At 54.1% G+C, this 20015-nt stretch overlaps 1 protein-coding gene across 12 annotated transcripts in view; it reads left to right on the plus strand.

The window, feature by feature from the left end:
- Dab2ip (DAB2 interacting protein) overlaps positions 1-20015 on the plus strand; it is a 178724-nt gene that overhangs the window by 151014 nt on the left and 7695 nt on the right. For 10 of the 12 annotated variants that reach the window (XM_005004048.4, XM_013153405.3, XM_063226883.1 and 7 more), the window contains 11 exons: positions 1042-1195; positions 2802-2900; positions 3759-4313; positions 6695-6839; positions 6925-7069; positions 9460-9696; positions 11132-11333; positions 13307-13485; positions 15272-16160; positions 16882-17034; positions 18470-18663. In XM_005004048.4, the coding sequence (XP_005004105.1) occupies positions 1042-1195; positions 2802-2900; positions 3759-4313; positions 6695-6839; positions 6925-7069; positions 9460-9696; positions 11132-11333; positions 13307-13485; positions 15272-16160; positions 16882-17034; positions 18470-18663 (2952 nt within the window). The remainder of the gene's footprint in view (positions 1-1041; positions 1196-2801; positions 2901-3758; positions 4314-6694; positions 6840-6924; positions 7070-9459; positions 9697-11131; positions 11334-13306; positions 13486-15271; positions 16161-16881; positions 17035-18469; positions 18664-20015) is intronic. The other 2 variants (XM_063226870.1, XM_063226888.1) reach the window with 2 other exon arrangements.

Here is a 20015-nt window from a genome sequence, read left to right on the forward strand (position 1 = left end):
TCTGAGGTGGTTATTTCCAGGCATCAGAGCAGATGCTCCCGTAGTGCATTTCCAAATGATGCAATGAGGACACTGAGGCACAAAGGCCAAGGTTGCAGAGGTGACATGCCCAAGACAATATAAAGGGGAATGTGGACTCAAGTCCAAGGTCAGACCTGTGGGAGCCAGTCTAGGTACCTATGCCTTGTGCCAAGGCTGATTAGGCCCACAGACCTGGCCTGGGCCTGAGTCCTGATATGTGGACCCCAACTGTGTCCCAGTGTTCCAAGTACTATGCGGACTGCAATATTCTTCCCCATGTACCCATGTCCTCATCTATTCCATCGTCCCTTGATCTGGGGAAATTGAACCCAGGGCCACATGCATGTTAGGCAAGCTACTCTATCACTAAGCTGCATTCACAGACCTTTTTATTTTGCGATAGCGTCTTACTAAAATGCCTAGATTGTCCTTGAACTTGAAACTTTTTTCCTCATCCTCCTGTGAAATAGCTGGGATTATAAGCATGCCAGAATATCTGGCTCTTCATCTATAAAATGCAGTAGTGGAAGAAGTTCCTGGGTCTCCCCTGCCTCATGGATAGACAAGGCCCTGCTGCAATGGCTTTCTGGATGAATGTTGGGACAAGAAGACTACTATGGTTTTGGACAGGGACTAGGGGAGTGGGAAAGATCCCAGAAAGCTATCTGGGCCTGAGTACCTCTTTCCTAGGGATTGCAGGGCCAGGCCAGACTCTGCCCTGCAGACTCAAGCTTTCTCTAAGTCTAAGTAAGCTATAGAATCTTGTTTTCTTGCTCTCGGGAACCTGAGCCTCTTGCCCAGACCCCCTCAGTGGAGAAGAGGGACTGGTGGGTCTCTGTGATATCCCTCTCCCCACACCTGCCTGGAAACAAAGGAGGGGGGTTGGGAGGAGGAGTGACTGCCCTGGGAGGAAAGCAGGGGCAGGGACAGAGGCAGGTAAGTAGGTGGGTGGAAAGCAGGTGGCCAGTTTGGCTGTGATGCTGGAGGCCCTATCAGACACTTGTATCACCCACCTCCCAGGTCCCATCTGATGCCAAGGCTGAAGGAGTCTCGCTCCCACGAGTCCCTGCTCAGCCCCAGCAGCGCGGTGGAGGCACTGGACCTCAGCATGGAGGAGGAGGTGGTCATCAAGCCGGTTCACAGTAGCATCCTGGGCCAGGACTACTGCTTTGAGGTGGGTCCCACCAAAGTCGGGGTGGGCTGCTGTGTCCTTCCCTGACCTGGCTTCTAGGCCCTCTCTTGGATTGCTCAGGCTTCAGCAAGAGCAGGCTCTTTGGGAATGGCCAGAATCTGTTCATAGCTTTTGGCTCCTCGGAGTGGGGAGTGTCTTATTCCTGCTAGAGGGCTCTTTGGATGATCCAAAGCCTCCTCTCTGTGCTAGTAAGTGAAATTGCTGGGCTTCCAGTGGGTGAAAGTGAGTAACAAAAAGCCTGTGTGGAATTGCTTAAGCTTCAGGGCCCATGTTTTAGCCTGCTCACTGCCTAACACAGTGTGGTTTATGGAGGGGGACCCCGCACCTCAGTCTGGGCCTGTTTCCTCATCTGTTCAATGAGAGCACAGACCTTTCCTTACCAGTATCCTATGATTTGGGATTTGGGAGCAGAGACCCAGTGACCCAACCTGTGCAAAGCTGGTTCCCCAAGGGTTACCTGCACAGTCCCTCTTGGTAGCTGGGGAATCACGACCTGGAGAAGGCAGGTGAGAATCCACACCATCAGGCTGAGAGACCAAGCCAGTTCCTAGTGCTGCTAGTATTCCCGGGAGTTCCTCATTGCTTCTCCAATTATTCCCATTGTCTTTCTTCCTGCTTATGTTTGTGGGAAGATTCCTACCCCCCACCCACTCCCACTCCCAACAATCATGCATAATTTGGGGAACTCTTTGGTAGAGGAATGAGCCTGACAGTGACAAGCTGCCACTTAGGAACTAGCGTGACAACCTCCTGGTACCTGCCCACAGCCTTTGCCTCCTGTGTGCTCTTTCTGGTTTAAGACTCTCAGGTGAGCTGGGCTGGATCTGGGCTTGCATTTCTTTGGCTGGGATGGCTGAGGTGGTCAGTGCCTGTCCACTTTTTAGAGCAAAGGCCACCAGGGCACATGCAGGCCCTCAGGTGTCTGGATAAGGGTCTGGCATGCTACCAGGGATTTTGTGGGCAGAGTGGGAGCAGGTTGGATCAGGCTCCCTTGCTTGGAGGAGACATCTAAGCTATAACTGGGGGGATGAACAAGAGTGAGGTGAGCAGGGCATGGTTCCATGTGAGAAGACCCTTGTGGGCTTGGCACACAGTTGTTAGGCTGCTGTGACTGTCATTGTTGTCACTGTTGGTGGGCAAGAGTAGCCTCAGGTGTCAGCTAGGGACTGAGGTGATTCTTATGCTTGCCCTTGCTTTTCTCCTTGGAATTTGTGGTTCCATGTTAAAAAAGGCATTGCCATGTGGTCTGCGCAGGGGGCCCCATGCTCTCTCTTCTCCCGTCTTGGGAAAAGGGAAGACGGAATGAGAAAGCACTTTCCTGTTTGAACTGGAGGACTGTAGGCAAGGATGAGGAGCCAGGCCCACAAACCAAATGACAGGTGCCAAGCCACGCCCTGCTGCTTAGCTGCTCAGGGGCAGTGGGCATCAGTATATGCCCTGTGAAACATGAAGTGTGGGGGTAATTACAATGTTTGTCCTGGCTTCTTCCAGAGGCTGTGTGTAGACCCAGTGGCCACAGAGGCCTTTTATCACTGCCCAGTTTTGCCACGATCCTTTCCCCTACAACACTGTTTTCTGCCCCTTGCAGGTGACAACATCATCGGGAAGCAAGTGCTTTTCTTGCAGGTCGGCGGCAGAGCGGGATAAGTGGATGGAGAACCTTCGGCGAGCGGTGCACCCTAACAAGGTAGGTCTGCACCTCCTCTCCCTGGAGTATGGGGGTTGAGGTGAACCTCTAGCATGAGGGAGGGGTTACAGGGTCCCTCTAGGTCTGGAGGTGGAGTAAAGGCACTTGGATAGACTGTAAGAAGTTTAGTAGGCTGAGCCAGTTGCCATGCACCTGTCACCAAAGCTACATAGCGAGGAGACTAGGCCTGAGAAATGGCGAGTTGGGTGCTGTGACCATCTCTCTGGAACTTTTGTCCCTGTTTTCTCCCACCTGACTGGCTTATCTGTTTTCATCCAGCTTAGACATTTGCTCCCTCCTGCAGGTGGGAAACTCTGGCCCAGCGTGGTGCCCTCTTCTCTGTTCCCACTGTTTCTGGGCTCCCACAGTTGATAGGGACCCTGATGCAATCTCTTCTCCTGTGTCAGTCTCCCCACCTGACTTGTGGATGTGGCCTATTCCTGATGGCCATAACATCACTAAGGAAAGGACCTTAGCAGCAGTAGTTACCTTTTAAGTTACTCTGTAGACCAGCAGCCTGAGAAAGTGCTAACCATGGCATCGTAACCTGAGATACGCCAAGCCTTATGCTCAACTCTTTTCTCCATCTCACTTCCAAGCCAGGAGTTACTTTGCCCAGTTTTATAGAAAGGCAGACTGAGGCCCAATTATGTTACTCCCCCAAGTGAGCCTGTGTGTGAGGTAGAGCGGAGATCAAACAGTGGCCATCGAACCCCATCCAGTCTCAGGATGTGAGTCCTTCCTTACCACCCATCACCACCACCCCTCAGGTCCCCTTCCAGATACCCCAGGACTCCGGGCTCTGGGCTGGGCAGGTGGTGGCCCGGCTGACTACCTCAGGGCCCTGTGCACATGCAGGACAACAGCCGGCGTGTGGAGCACATCCTGAAGCTGTGGGTGATTGAGGCCAAGGACCTTCCAGCCAAGAAGAAGTACCTGTGTGAGCTGTGCCTGGACGACGTGCTCTACGCCCGTACCACAGGCAAGCTCAAGACGGACAATGTGTTCTGGGGTGAGCACTTCGAGTTCCACAACCTGCCGCCTCTGCGCACAGTCACCGTCCATCTGTACCGGGAGAACGACAAGAAGAAGAAGAAGGAGCGCAACAGCTACCTGGGCCTGGTCAGCCTGCCCGCTGCCTCGGTGGCGGGGCGGCAGTTCGTGGAGAAGTGGTACCCAGTGGTGACACCCAACCCCAAGGGCGGCAAGGGGCCAGGTCCCATGATCCGCATCAAGGCGCGCTACCAGACCATCACCATCCTGCCCATGGAGATGTACAAGGAGTTTGCCGAGCACATCACCAACCACTACCTGGGGCTGTGTGCAGCCCTTGAGCCCATCCTCAGCGCCAAGACCAAGGAAGAGATGGCGTCTGCCCTGGTGCACATCCTGCAGAGCACAGGCAAGGTGAAGGTACGTACGTGTGGGTGCCACTTTTAGGGAGGCCTGGTCATGGGCATGGGTTGCCTGCCCTTCCTGTTATTAAGTACCGAGCTCAACTGGAGGCCTTGGGGACACTAGTCACAGCCAGGCGAGCTCCTTAAACCTGAGTTTGGTCATGAGGTGGGAGTCTTCATAGTTCTCTGTGGTGGGGCTGAGCCCTGAGTCACGTGTGGAGCTGCGGACAGGAATGTGGCCAGTAGTATGTGAGGGGCATTGCCTTCAGGTGACTTGCCACTGTCCCAGAGGGCTTGAGGAACAGGGCATGACTCTGAGCTCCCCCAGCACACATGGACCCCAGGTACAGATCCAGTGGGGTGCCAGATTGGACAAACATGCTGAAAGGTAATGTACCAGGTGAGCCATCATCAGTAACCTCAGCCTCTACCCACACTGTCACAACTCAGGTACACATTTCACATACAGGTGGGCAGTCAGCCTCAGCCCCAGAGCCTTACCACTGCCCGTTATCCACCACTCCTGAAAATAGGCCCATCATGCCATTCCCTCAAGCCCCACCCACCTGTGAGAGCATGTGGCCAGTGTGTTGAGGGTGGGAACTGCCCTGGTCAAGGTCCTGAGACTTCAGCCAGAGGTGGAAGAGGCCCTGGTGGGCAGCCATGAATGATTCAGACACCTCTTGTCCTCTTACCCGTGCCTGGAAGCCCTGGCAGGGAAGACATTTGCTGGAAGACCCCTGGCCCTTGCACACCCTCTGTTGCCTCCTCTTCTGCTGGCACTGTGTAGCAAGGCCAGCCCTCAAGAGAGGGACTTGCTCACTTGACAGGGGATGCTTTCCTCCTTGTTGTTGGGCTGCTGCCTTCTCCCTGCCCCCAGTCCTTAGACTTGTTGAGTGAAGCTGCCAGAGGAACCAGCTAATTCGCTGAACAGTGGTGGGCTGCAGATGCTAGCAACCATTGAGTGAGGAAGCCCATGGTCCAGAGGATTTGAGGGAGGTAGCCAGACCCAAGCTTTTCCCTCTGCTGAGTCTCATGGTTTAGTTCCTAGTCCCAGAGCCAGGGTTGGGGAACCAGACTCAATCCAAAGTGACCAAGAAGTATACCAAGGTGCCACTGTGGAGGCCCGGGTCTCCAGCGAGCCTTGGTGGCCCTTAGTGGGGTGGGAAGGCAGTGAGTGGAAGGATGGAAAGTGACTGATGCAGCTGGCGGTGTGTTCTCTGGACCGCTTGGGAACTAGCAAGGCTTCCTTGTACAAGGGAGCAAACCTGGTGAGAGCATTTGTGAGATGAGGGACAGGCCTGGATAGCAGAAGAATTCAGCTGAATCGGACACCAGGTAACTGTGTTAGGCAACTCATTCATCTCTCTGTGCCTTGCTTTCCCCTCCTAGAACCAGCTCCCTGTCCCCTGCTCAGGTCTGGCACTCACCACAGGAGTTCAGGGAGGTTGTGGGCTTGAGTAGAAGCTTGACAGGAGACACTGTTTGTACCTCTGCTTGGTATATTCAGAGGACAGGACCATACAGTTACCTGCAAGTTAAGAAGGGGTCCTTGGTCTGAGTGTTGGTTCCATATTTGAAAGAGCCCCAAATTTGGCCCATTGGAGTGAGGATTTTCTAGAGCATCAGAAACCCTGGTCCACATTGGCTCACCTTTCCAAGTCGCTGCCTGCCTGCCTGCCTGCCTTTCTTCTGCCCCTCCACAAAGTCAAAGGTTGGCTGTGGATGCTAGGCGCCAGGGTGCTGTGTGGGTGCCGCTGCCAAGTGGGAGGGATGGCTGAGGATCCTGAGCTGGGTGCTTACCAACCACCCTCCATGGCAGTTGTGGGCTTATGAGGGTCAGTGATGCCACAGCCTGCTTCCCAAGCCAGGACCCTGCTAGGTAGACACCAGTCCCTGCTTTCACCCATCTGAGCGTGGAGGCTCACTCCCATCCAGTGCAGCTGACCTCCTATCTTGTCCTTTTCTGTGCCTGATGGGCACTCCCTCCCCTTCCAACGCTCAAGGATGGATCCTGGCAGCTGTTGAACCCATTGTCTTTGGCGAACTCTGATGACGAGCTCTTGTGTGGCCACCAGTCAGGGCTGAATAGAGAACTTTGAGTGCAGCCAGCCTGAATGTAATATGGATGCTGTGGCTCCATGTGGCAAGTTTTCATCCAAGCTTTCCCATCCATCTCCCCAGCTCTGATGTCACCAGCTCCAGGCTCCTCCTCACCAGGCTCCTGCCAGGTCTGCCCTCCGAGCAGCCTCCTAGGTGATACACTGTTCCTCTGGGTCCCCAGCAGGTTGGCATTGAACAGCCAGAGAACAAGGGCTTCCCCTCTGGCTGGGCCTGTAGTCCCTTTTTCTTGCAGGCCAGCTCAGCTGCCACTCTACTCTCCTCATGCCTCCCCAGGATTTCCTGACAGACTTAATGATGTCGGAGGTGGACCGCTGTGGGGACAACGAGCACCTCATCTTCCGGGAGAACACACTGGCTACCAAGGCCATTGAGGAGTACCTCAAGCTGGTGGGCCAGAAGTACTTGCAGGATGCACTAGGTAGGGAGGGTACTAGCCTCAGGTGAGCAGAGGGCTAAGCAGTGCCCACCCAGCCTTCATGCCCCCTCCCTGCTTCTGGCCATAGGTGAGTTCATCAAAGCTCTGTATGAGTCAGACGAGAACTGTGAAGTGGATCCGAGCAAGTGCTCAGCCGCTGACCTTCCCGAGCATCAGGGCAACCTCAAGATGTGCTGCGAACTGGCCTTCTGCAAGATCATCAACTCATACTGGTCAGTGTAGCTGCATGATCCCTTGAGGGCCCCACCCTGCCTTCTTGCCTGTCCTAGTCTATGTCAGGTTGCCTATGGTGTAGCAGGCACAGGGGTCAGAATCTGCCTGCTGCCTGACCCCCCTCCATGACTGGTTTGCCAGGCTCCTGTCCTGCTCCTTCAGGACCAGGCTCTTAGGTGTAGGAGAATGCTTCAGCATGCCACAGGATGTGGTTTTTACCATAGGAGGAACCTGGACACAGCAACCTATCTGCATCTGTGATTAATGAGCACCCTGTGTGGTGCCTGGGTGTGTGTGACCCAGGACTGATGAGTCCTGCCTGGGCACTCATTTTGGAGATGCCTTTCCCTCCGTAGGAATTATGTTCTCAGCACAGGCTGTGATCAGCTCAGCAGGGGCATGTGTGAGTGTGTAAGCATGGGGCAGGCTTCTGGTTGAGACTAGCGAACAAGAAGAAAGGAGTGGGCAGGCTGAGGCAGGAGGATCTCAAGTTCAAATGACTTAGCCGGACTGTATCTTAAAATAAAAAATAAGGCTAGGGATGTAGCTCAGTGTGAAGGCCCTATGTTCAATCCCCAGTATCACCAGATAAACTTACAGTAGAGTGCTGGCTACCCAGGAGGGCTTTGCTGCCACCCCAGGCAATAGATTTATTTTCCCGATAGGTGAGCAGGTCGGTACTGATGTTCCCTTCTGCCCGAGCCCCTCTGCAGCTACACCTCTTTCTGGTTTGGTCTTTGTTTATATCACTCCCCCTGACCTGCATGCACTCCTGCCATAAGGCCTCACCCCTGCCCCTGCTGTGGCCCTTCACCTTGCCAGACTCACCCCTCCTGGGTCCTTGCTGTCCCACCCCTATCTCACCAGGCATGCAGGAAGGCCAAGGAAGTGTTTGGTGCTCCCCAAGAACAGGATAGAGGCTGTGGGAAGGGGATGAGGGATGGCCTGGACCAGTAGGGTGCCCTTCTGCCCATCCCATACTGTGCAAAGTGCTTGCCTGGGGCAGTAGGTACCTTTGGCTGGCTAGGAGTGTATGCAAGTAGGGGAAAGTGTACCCCTTTGAGCTCCAGGAGAACCTGAACTCTCTGGGAACATACTCCCTACCTCTCACTGGACAGGGTTTTCACCCTTCTCTCTCTCTCTCTCTCTCTCTCTCTCTCTCTCTCTCTCTCTCACACACACACACACACACACACACACACACACACACACACACACCACACACACACACACAGACACGCACGCATGCACAGTTTCAGGGTAGCTGGGTGTGGGACGTGGAAAACACTTGTGTGTGGATCAGGATTTTCCATTTCCTCTTTCTGGAATTTTTCATTTTCTGAGCAAGGCCATCAGTAGATAACACTGCCCTAGCCTACCCCTGCTTAGTCCTGTGCCAGGTGCTATAGGGGCCAGGGCCTCTCCTCCATTTCCTCACCGGCAGCTCTTGACATTTCAGGCTGATCAGACCCTCTGTGGGCTTCGTGCTTCATCCTGCAGAGGCCTCTGAGAGCTCAGTAGGGCAGGCCTTGTTCTCAATTTAAGGGTCAGAAGACTAAAGCTCAGGAAAGGCCAGAGTCGGCCAGAGTCTCAGTCAGGTTACCCTGAGCTGGTTGCATAACCAGGCATTGACTGGGTTTGGGAGTACCAGGTCTCGTCTGTCCTACAGCGGGAGGTACGTCTTTCAGGGCAAAGAAGGTTTTACAGATTGGCCAAATAGACCCTGACTATGGCAAGGTAGGCTGCCCATGGAGCTAGCTATCATCCCCAGCATTCTAGGGCCAGCTCTCCCCTCTCACTATGGCACCATGTCTCACCATGTCACCCTGGGAAGTTCCTCCCAAACTCAGAGCATAGAGAGCTGTTTTCTTGCCCTCTTCTTGATCATCTGGAGCACCCCAGCAGGACTCAAGTTCCTATGACATTATTCACGCAAACAGAGTGAGTCTCAAAAGCCAGTGATGGGAACCCAGGGAACAGTGATCACTCCCTGTTGTTTTCCTCACTCTCCCCAGACATGAATACTTGCATTTTGGTAAAAAATTGTGTCTCCCCAACCCAGGAGAGGTGGAGGGTGGGTGGTTCAGCACTGCCCTCACTTTGGCTGTGGTTAGAGCGCAGAGCCAGCTTCCCATGTCTCTCTTCTAGCCCACAAGCACTTGGGCGAGAGCCTGCTCTGACTGAGCTTGGTTTCCTGCTACAGAGGGAGCATCTGTGTTGCCTTGTGCTGACCCCTCTTCTGTGCTGTCCCCTGCCTGGTGGGTGGCCAACTGGCTGAGGAATGCTAGTGCAGAGAGCTCCATGTGAGCCACAGTCAGATTGTGCCTCTGCCCTGCTGTTTTGGGTCCCTACCTGACTTCTAGGCCCACCCTTGTCTGTCCCTGCTTAGTGTCTTCCCACGGGAGCTCAAAGAGGTGTTTGCCTCCTGGCGACAAGAGTGCAGCAGCCGAGGCCGCCCCGACATCAGCGAGAGGCTCATCAGCGCCTCCCTCTTTCTGCGCTTCCTCTGCCCAGCCATCATGTCGCCCTCACTCTTCAACCTGCTGCAGGAGTACCCCGATGACCGAACTGCCCGTACCCTCACGCTCATCGCCAAGGTCACCCAGAACCTGGCCAACTTTGCCAAGTGAGTGCTGGAGTCCTGGTCCTGTCCCTGTCATTTCCTTCCCTTATTTCAATGTAATTCCTCTTCCAGGGCTCCTCCTCCTAGTAAAAGTCCCCACTATTTTGGTGTTTTCTTACTTTTCAAAGGTGAGAGGACAAGTTATTTTTTCCTCTGTGCTTTTGAATTAACATTAAGCATAAGGATTCTCCCATATCCTTAACATTCCTAGACAAAATGAACGACTAATACTCCTCCAAGGGGAGCAACCTGTGTCTACTCAGTGTGTCCCCCGATGGTTGGGGAGACTTAGTTATTTCAGTCCATGGATGTCCTTGCTCAATGTATCCGGCATCTTTGGCTGCATTCTCAGAGCAAGTGGAAGGACTGGGTTGTCTTGTTGTTCATTCACAAAGTGTGGACTGTGCCTGGTTCAGGGCTATCTCTGTGCTGGGTCTGACCATTCAAAGATGAGTCAGCCCTGGCTCAAGCCCCCAAGAGCTTAGCACATTAACCTAGAGCCCTGGGAGGGTAAACAAGAGAGCAATGGCCAAGACACAGTCCAGTGTCTCAGGAGGACCCCAGGCTGGTGGAGACAAGATGGTGAGGTCTCTGAGGTGGCATGACTCCCAGCTGGGTCAGAATGAGGCATTTGTCTGGCTCCAGGAAGGGCAGCAGGACGGAGACTGGTTGCTAGGCAGGCTTGTGGTGCAGCAAAATTTGGAGTGTCAGGCCAGGAGAAACAGGAGCAAGGCCCAAGAGGACAACAGCGACCTGAAGGTCACACTGGGTATGCAGAGTCACTAAGGGAGATGGTGGCTTTATCTGTTCTACATCCTAAAAAGACCTCCAGTCAGCAAGGATGCAGGACTGGCAGCTGGGAGACCATGTTTCCAGCAAAAATGGCAGAAGTATTGGGGAAGGGAAGGGATACAGGAGGCAAAGGTTACAAAGAGCGAGGTCAGAGTGGTTAGGAGATAAAGTCAGCAGGCCTTGCCACTGGGGAATGAGGACCAGGAAGGAATTGACAAGCGCCAGGCATTCGGATAGAGGGTGGTATCTCCGCTTAGGATAGAGAGCTTGGGAGTGGGCTTGGTGCTGCTGATGACTTCAGGGTCGACTAGGATGAGTAGGAGGGACTTCCAAGGGAGACCTGAAAGCTCAGCAGAGAGACTTGGGCCACCCGTGGGTCTAAGAATCATCTGCCAGGCATTGCAACTTGGAGGTAAGAGGAGGGAGACTGCCATGGATAGGTTAGGGAACATGGGAACATTCTGGGTTCTGTGAGTGAAGGTCAGGAAGAGAGCCACTGGTCTTGGCCCTGATCACAGCAGAGCCACTTCTCAGAGAGCAAGTGCTGTGGGGGCCAGTCACAGTGAGTGGGGGGATGGAGCCAAAGATAAAGATGTTGACCGGTAGCTCAGAGTAAAGGCACTCACCTGATGCACACTCTTTCTAGGTTTGGCAGCAAAGAAGAGTACATGTCATTCATGAACCAGTTCTTGGAGCATGAATGGACCAACATGCAGCGCTTCCTGCTGGAGATCTCCAACCCCGAGACCATCTCCAACACAGCTGGCTTTGAGGGCTACATCGACTTGGGCCGTGAACTCTCCAGCCTGCACTCCCTGCTCTGGGAGGCCATCAGCCAGCTGGAGCAGGTGCCTGTGGCCATGGGTCAGAGGGCAGGGCCCAGGGCCACTATAGAGCTTACCTTGGTGTTCTTCCTTCCAGAATAGCTGTGAAGTGAGAAGGTTTGCCTATGTGACATGCATCAGCCTGCCCAAGTGCCAGTAGGCCCTATAAAATACACCAAGGATCTCTGGGTTTCTGTTTTTTCTTCAGTGGATGAGGGCTGTAGTCTGTCTAGCATTGGCTGGGGCTCTGCCTAACATGCCCAGAACTCTAATAGCTGAGTTCCACATCTGAAGACTTGCTCCCTACCCAGTTCCTGGGAGTGATGGGCACAGACTTAGCTGTGTCACTAAAGATGTCCTTGCTCTGGGTTTCGAAGCCACTCAGATAGAAAAGATTGACTCTAAAGATGCTGTACTTTCAAGTGCCAGATAGGAAGATTTAGACCTTTCCAGGGATGGGGAGTAGGTCCTCCGTTCCTCGGCACTGAAGCAACAAAACACACAAACCACTCTAGAACTGCCCTCAGCTGTCACTTGACAAGGTTGTTCCCTAAACACCTCTGACATTGCTGCAGTCACCTGGACTGAGCCCTCCCCAGGCTGGTATTCCACGGATACCCCCTGCTCTCCAAACCCCTCAGTGGCCTCAGCCCTGAAAAACAGTTTGTTGGCATTAAGGGCTGTCCTGCAAGGAACCACTTGTCAAATATCCCTTGCTTTCCAAAGCCCAGCAAACTACCTTACAAAAGCAGTTAATCCTAAAACTCAGAAGGCTTCTCTGCCTTTCAGTCCTATCTCAGGAAGTAACCACTTTGGTATGCAGCCTTTTTGCACACATTTTTGCATGTGCAGGAACACAAACATGCAGGCACAAATATGTACAGTTCTTGCCACTTCTAAGTATGTTTTCAGGTGGAAGCTTACTGTGTACACTGCCATGTGTGCTTCTCACCCATGTTATAGGCCTCTTTCCACCATAGCATTTCCTGTACTACCTCTGCCCTTTTTAGCAGCCATATACTGTCCTGTCACATGAACCCAATTTCTCTCACAGTCTCCTAGTGATAGACACTTAGGTTGTCCCAGCTTTGCACTAAAACCACTCTCTTGTAATCACAGGCAGTCATTTTTGCTCACTGATCCACTTGCCTTTGGCTGAGAGAAACATGGGAGGGGGAAGTGGAAACAAAGGCCAGGCCCCTACCTTCCTGTAGTGCCCAGCTCTGCCCTGCATTCTACACCAGTCACCTTCACTGCCACCACTTGCTGAGTCTATGCTCGTCACTGTCCCATGGATCTCACAGCCAGACAAGCAGTATGGAGCATGATAGCACTGTTACATAGGGGATAGGGTGAAGGAAGATTTACCGAAGTGCCTCTACAAGTCTGCTGTGTTGACCACCGGTTTTCATACTTTGCCTTCACCAATTTATACAAAGGCCTTCATGTAAAAGCAGTGTCACCACCCCTGGATTAGCAACTTGTTCTCTCCAATGTCTAAACCATGACAGCAAGGTTCAGAAGGGCCCAGGCAGTGCCCTCTGAGGTGGTGCTTGCTCTACCTGGTCATCCCCCTTGGGGCTCAGGTGTCATAGAGGGTGCCAGGCCCCAGCCCACTTTATGGAGCAGGTAGTAGAAAGGGGCTGCCATAGAAGCCCATTGGTTATGGAGGTAAAGGGTGGGAATTCTGGGATTCCAAGTCGACTTGCCTCTCTGGAGACATCAGGATAGGATAAATGGGCATGGTGCTTGGGCTAGTTTATTATCTGTATAGCCTTGCAAATCTGCCCGAAATAGCAGAAGAGTGAGTAACAAATATGCATTACACATCACTGAGCCTAATTAGCCCTTGCTAGACCTGCTGGATCTGACTGGTGGGAGCCAACAGTCTGCATTTCTGACAAGCTCCTTGGTAGTTTTGAACCACCGAGACTATAGTACTTAGCTTTCCACATGACCCCAGTAGGTCACACATGCCTTGTGCTATGTCTCTGCAGAATATTGTATCCAAACTGGGACCCCTGCCTCGGATCCTGAGGGACGTCCACACAGCGTTGAGCACCCCAGGCAGCGGACCACTCCCAGGGAGCAACGATCTGGCCTCCACACCAGGCTCTGGCAGCAGCAGCATCTCTGCTGGGCTGCAGAAGATGGTGATCGAGAATGATCTGTCTGGGTAAGAGCTGCCAGTGTGCTGAGTGTAGTGGATTGCAGTGCCCTCCAGGCAGCCTAGATGTAGCCGATCTGTGGTCTCAGGGCAGAGGACACCCATGTAGACATTTATGAAGCAAGCCTAGTGAGCCACAAAATGTGTGGCACAGGTCCTATGCAGTGTACCTCCGTTTGGGAAAATCAAGGAAGGCTTTTTAGGAAAACAGCATTTCTACTTGGGAAAGGCTTTCTAGGGAAAGGCCTTTTAGGGAAAGGTCTGGAGAAAGACACCCTGTGCTCAGGACCTCCAGAATTTCCAGATCTCTAGTATATTTCCTGGGCCTGTAAGAGTTCAGGTGACTATCAGGCTTTGTGCCTGGGAGCCAGAGAACACAGACTTGCTGAGCCCTGCCTCACTGAGCCTGCAGCCCTAGGCTCAGGCTGCTCATCACACATAACATGTGCCCCTGACCATCAGGAGGAAGGAGATGAGGGCAGCTCTGCAAGGTTTAAATCAAAATGGAAACTTTTCATTAGGAAACCTGGAGTTTGTGAGGAACCATGTATGTCCCACTCCTCATGACCCACCCCTAAACCCACCAGTGCCTCTCGTTAGTCCAGCTTGTGAGGAAGGGCAGAGCAACATGGTGGGAAATGTGATCTCAGTCAAGACAGGCCTGGGGCACCTTTGAGGTAGAGGAGGGAATTAGGAGCAGGTCTCGGGGGTAGGTGCCCAAGGACACTGCGGGACCCATCCCTCTTAATGTTGCATTTGAGCCCTGCTTGCTTAACCTGCCAGTTGAGGCAGAGCAGGTAGGGATATACCTATTGGCTGCGAAGGGGCCAGGAGTGTGGGTGCTGAGAAAAGCTGACCAGTTATGCAGCACAGGCAGCTTAGACCCTGGCTAGTCTCAGTTTCTGTTGGTTCCATCTGTAGCCATTGTCTAGCCTTTCCGACCATGAGTGCTATGGCACCAGGTGTCTGCAGCTGCCCCGGCCGAGGTCCTGGTGTCTGCCCCACTTGAGGCAAGCTCACCCGGATTCCTCATTCTAAGCCCAAGTCAAACTGCCTGTGTCAAGCACATCGCTGCTGCCTCCCACACACATCAGTGTGTTTGCCCCGACATTCTTCCCCTTCCACAGCCCAAATGACCCCTCCACAGTAGTGCTTGGCCTCTGGGGAGGGCCAGATGGGTGTGGCACTGGGGGAGATCAGAGGGTGTGGTGGACCAAAGGAGGTTGCAGCCCACTGCGCAGGTTCAGACTCATCCACCTGCCTCCTGCCCTTAATGGATCCTCCTCTGATTGCCTCTTTTTCCAGAACACCAGCCCACGCCTGTCACTCAATTTGGGAGGCTGGGCAGGCAGAGGTTTCACTAGGCTCCCCATGGGCTATCATTCCGATTAGGAACAAGTGGGAAGAGGCAGAGGGAGCCCCTGCGACTTTGAAATTAGGGCTGGTAATGCAGGGCCTGTGGCTAGCAGAGCTACTGAGCTGAGGGCTTGGGTTTAGGTGCAAGGAGTTTGCAGAGCACACCAGGCCCCAGCATACATTGCTCCACAGTGCAGCTGAGCAGGCAGGGTGCCTGCCAGGAAACCTGGCCTAGAGTAGCAGAGCTGGTCTCCAGAGGTTCTGCGCCGGAGAAGCCATCTTAGCCACCGGTCCCTGGAACTTCCTCTCCTGCTTCCCCAACCCTGGCTCGGGCTGCTGGGTCCTGGCAGGTTGGCAGGTGCTGTTGGTTTGGACCCGTGTGGCTGCTCTCACAGTTCTTCTCTTCCCTTTTTCCCTGTGTGTGCTTGTCTCCCTGCAGTCTGATAGATTTCACCCGGTTACCGTCTCCAACCCCCGAAAACAAGGACTTGTTTTTTGTCACAAGGTCCTCCGGGGTCCAGCCCTCACCTGCTCGCAGCTCGAGCTACTCGGAAGCCAACGAGCCTGATCTCCAGATGGCCAACGGTGGAAAGAGCCTGTCCATGGTGGACCTCCAAGATGCCCGTGCGCTGGACGGGGATGCGGGCTCTCCAGCAGGCCCCGACGTCCTTCCCCCTGATGGGCAGGCCCCTCCAGCTCAGCTGGTGACTGGGTGGCCGTCCCGGGCAGCACCAGTGAGCCTGGCAGGCCTAGCCACCGTGCGGCGGGCCGGCCAGACACCCACCACACCGGGCACCTCTGAGGGCGCACCAGGCCGGCCCCAGCTGTTGGCACCACTGTCCTTCCAGAACCCTGTGTACCAGATGGCGGCTGGCCTGCCTCTTTCGCCCCGAGGCCTTGGAGACTCGGGCTCTGAGGGCCACAGCTCCCTGAGCTCTCACAGCAACAGTGAGGAGCTGGCAGCTGCTGCCAAGCTGGGAAGTTTCAGCACTGCTGCAGAGGAGCTGGCGCGGCGGCCTGGTGAGCTGGCACGGCGGCAGATGTCACTAACTGAGAAGGGTGGGCAGCCTACAGTGCCGCGGCAAAACAGCGCTGGTCCCCAGCGGAGGATTGACCAGCCGCCGCCGCCGCCACCACCACCACCTCCTGCGCCCCGGGGCCGGACACCCCCTACCCTGCTGAGCACTCTGCAGTACCCACGACCCTCAAGTGGAACCCTAGCGTCAGCCTCACCTGATTGGGCTGGTCCTGGGGCCCGGCTGCGGCAGCAGTCCTCTTCCTCCAAGGGGGACAGCCCTGAGCTGAAGCCACGTGCGGTGCACAAGCAGGTCAGTGCTGTGGGTCAGTGGGCAGGGTGGGGCTCCTGGCACCCAGGTGTCACACCCCACGGCATGCTCCTCCCCAGCCATTTCACTCCACTTGCACCCAGCTGCCATCCCATGCTGTGACGCAGCAACCACCACATTCACTGGCCTGCCACACGCACTGCCCTTCCCTGGGAACCAGAGACACTGCGACCTTAAAGAATGTCAGTGCCCTCTACAGGTTCCAGGACTAGCCTGCAGTCAGAGAGCAAGGAGTTGGGGGCTCCATCTCTAGTTCCCTGCTTGAAAAGGCCCTGCCAGAGCGAGAATCTGCCTTCCCCTCTTGGCTAAACACTGTCTCCCCAAACACTTGCACAGGCTGAGCCAGCTCTAGATGCAGGTGCCAGGAGGGTGGGCAGTCCCTGACACCTAAAGACTGCAGGCAGGACAGGGCTAGATGTGCTTTGGCTTGGCTGTCCAGCCCATCAGTGGCCTCTCAGCCAGGCCTGTCATGGTGCCCTTGGTGGCAGTAGAATGTAGTGTGCACGGGTGTCCTGGGCTGTTGACTGCCACTGGTTGCCATCCAGAAGACAGATCCTGCCATGGAGGTACCCAGGCAGCCGAGGATCTCTTCTCTTGCTGCTGTCCTTTAAGCCCTGTCCCTGTGGCTCATCCCGTGCCAGTCCTACCCCTTTCCTCCCCACTCTGCCTCTCTGCAGCTCCTCACAGCTGTGTTTCATTATAGGGCCCTTCACCTGTGAGCCCCAATGCCCTGGACCGCACAGCCGCTTGGCTCTTGACCATGAACGCGCAGTTGTTAGAAGACGAGGGCCTGGGCCCAGACCCCCCCCACAGGGATAGGCTCAGGAGTAAGGAGGAGCTCAGCCAAGCAGAAAAGGTAAAGCTGGACCTGGGCAGGGAGGGCGGGGCAGGGCTGCTGGATCCTGCCAATGGCCAGTCCCCTTCCGCCCTTTGTCCCACAGGAGGGCAGCACTTAGTGGGATCTGGAGAAGAGCAACAAGAAAGACATAGCTTAGACCTGAGGTTTCTAGTACAGGCTGCACATTAGAGTCATCAGGAAATGGTATTGGGTCTAAATTCTGGAGACCTAATGGTCAGAACGGGGAGAACCGCTTTGCCCGGGAACTGCTGAGCTGCTGAGTATCCTGGGCTCAGGGACTGGGTGCCAAAGATGCGGGCCTTCAAACATGAGGAGGCAGAGGCAGTGGTCCGCAGGACAGTTTGGAGAGCTATCCCTCCCAGGCTCTTGTTCCTCCAGACTGATGCTCCCCAAGGCCTGGCCCCTGTCAGTTCTGGTATCCACTAGGGCCTAGGGGAAAAGAGTAGAGCTACCAAGATGAGGGTAGTCAGATTGCCTTTGGGATGTTTTCTAAACCCTATGCACACTTCTAGCATTTGGGCTCGACGAACATTCCAACCATCCTCCTAAATTTTCCATTGTGGCAGCTGCCTGGGATCTGTGGGTTGTCCTGGGGGCCCAAAGCCCAGGTAGATGGAGGCACCAGTGCAAGGCTCCCTAGAAAGACAGCCACCTTCCCTCTTGCTCTGGTGCTCTTACGCCCGTAGGGGCTTTCAAATGGGCCACAGCTCAGGGTGACTGTGCTCCCTCTCCCTGGTCTCGGGTGTAGTTCATCTCCATGCTGCATTCACCACCTTTTGTCACCCCTTTATCCACTGCATCTGCCTGCTTTTTCCATAGTAAGTGCAGAGGACCAGGGGACATGATCCACAGTCCTAGAGCAAGAGCATGGTGGGGAACGAGGAAGCCTCACCCTGGCTGTCTGACTCCTGTAGCCCTGTGTCCTCAGGTGGCTTCTCTTGCTTCCTAGGCCACCCATGTCTCTCTCTGCAGCCTGATGCAGCTGGCTTCTCCTGCCCCCTTGTGCCTCCCTCCTGAAAGGCTGAGTCAGGTGCAGAAAGCCCAGATCACCTTGCTCCTCATCTCTCTGCTGTCCTCTTCTATCCCAAGTCCCCACCACCCCAAGTCCCATGGTGCCAGGCTGATGAAGACAGAGAGACACTCCATGTGATTTGGTTTCCTCATCTGGGCCTCAGTTCCCCTCTACAGAGGCCCCACAGTTTGATACCTTCATTTATTTCAAAAAGTTCAAGGCCCTCATTCCTGAGCTTTGGGTTTAAGTCTGTATACTCCTTATGGCTGAGTGGAGAGATGCTGTGTAGGGACAGGCTAGAGTCTCATCCCAGCTGCTGAACCATTCCCCATCGGGCTCCTGCCCGCTCAGTACCCTGCACAGGCTGACAGGCTGTGCTCTTTATCTGGGTGCTGTGCCCATGGCACACTGCCCTCGTAGGACCTGGCAGTGCTGCAGGACAAGCTGCGAATCTCCACTAAGAAGCTAGAGGAGTATGAGACCCTGTTTAAGTGCCAGGAGGAGACAACGCAGAAGCTGGTGCTGGAGTACCAGGCACGATTGGAGGAGGGTGAGGAGCGACTGCGGCGGCAGCAAGAGGACAAGGACATCCAGATGAAGGGCATCATCAGCAGGTGAGGCGGCCTGCCCCCTGCCTGCACGGACTCTGGCCTAGGACACGGCTGACCCGCTGAAGGGGAGGGGAGGGTGTTGCAGGCAGTGGGACAGGGATTCAAGTCTCAAGTGCAGTGTTTGCTGAGAGTAGGGTGCAGAGTTGGGGGTGGCACCAGCCAGGGCCCACTTCCTCATGGCCTGGAGCATCTGTGTACAAAAAGTCAGGTGTCTTGCTAAGCTCTCAGAGAACTTGGGAAGCTGAATTTGGGGTGCCAGGAAAAACAAGACCATTTAGGGCAGGAAGGTGGCACATCAGTTACTTTCCACAGGTAAAGGCAGGAGGGATGCAGCACGACACCCAGCTTGCTCCCAAGAGCATCTGGGACCGTGTCATGGTGGCAGCTGTGGAGGAGAAGCAGTGTAGGTGTGTGTGAGGGGGTAGTGATTTGGGATGCGCAGTGTGATAAAAATATACAAGGAATATTTAAATCAAAATTTTTATTACAGTGAAAAATACATCTCCAATAGTCCCTCTGAAAATACTTTCTGTGCTTTGAACACTCTTATCCCATTGTTCGGGCCACTTTCTGAAGCAGTTCTGAAAGTCCTCTTTTCTAAGTGTTTTTATGAGGTGTGACCAACAGTAGGGTGATTGCTGTTGCTGAGTGGCATCCAGCAGAAAAGCAGGCTCGTGAAAACATTGTAGTGTGTCCTCAGCCACCTCATTCACCAGACCTGGGACTATGCGGCTTCTGGCCCTTCCTCAAAGTCAAAATGACCATGAATGGTAAACATTTCAAATCAGTTCAGGACATCAGGTCAGCCACAATAGCACAACCAAAGATGCTCCCAAAAGAGGACCTCCAGAACTGCTTCAGAAAGTGGCAAGAATGATGAAATAAATGGTATTTTTTTTTAAACTGGGAATCAAACTCAGGACCTTGTGCTTGCCAGTGGGATGAGTGTTTTCAAAACAAGGGAAAGTATTTTCAGGAGGATTGATGGCAATGCATGTTTACAGAATTTTAAAAATGTTAAGTATTTTTCAGTTAGACCTTGTATGTTTTGTTTCAAGGTGCTCAGATTGTTGGTGGGGGAGGGGAGCATCTGGAGGACTGTTGGTTTTGAAAGTGATTCATCTTCATTAAAGGCTTACATAGGTCCTGTGTTGACTCCCTGTCCCTCCATCTCCACCTGAAGTAGGGTAGGCACTTCACCTTCATGTGTGTAAACAGAGAGCACAGCCAGGTGTAGCTTCCAGGCCAGCACACATGGTCCCAGTCCTGGAGTTTGCTTCCTTATGGCAGAAATGCTAGCTTGAGAGGAGAGATGTGGGTTTACAGCGTGTTTATTTGTACTGCCTAAGACCCCC

Source organism: Cavia porcellus, unplaced genomic scaffold, assembly GCF_034190915.1.
Source record: "Cavia porcellus strain 051 isolate PalLab524CR breed Dunkin Hartley unplaced genomic scaffold, mCavPor4.1 scaffold_1, whole genome shotgun sequence".
Classification (NCBI taxonomy): Eukaryota; Metazoa; Chordata; class Mammalia; order Rodentia; family Caviidae; genus Cavia; species Cavia porcellus.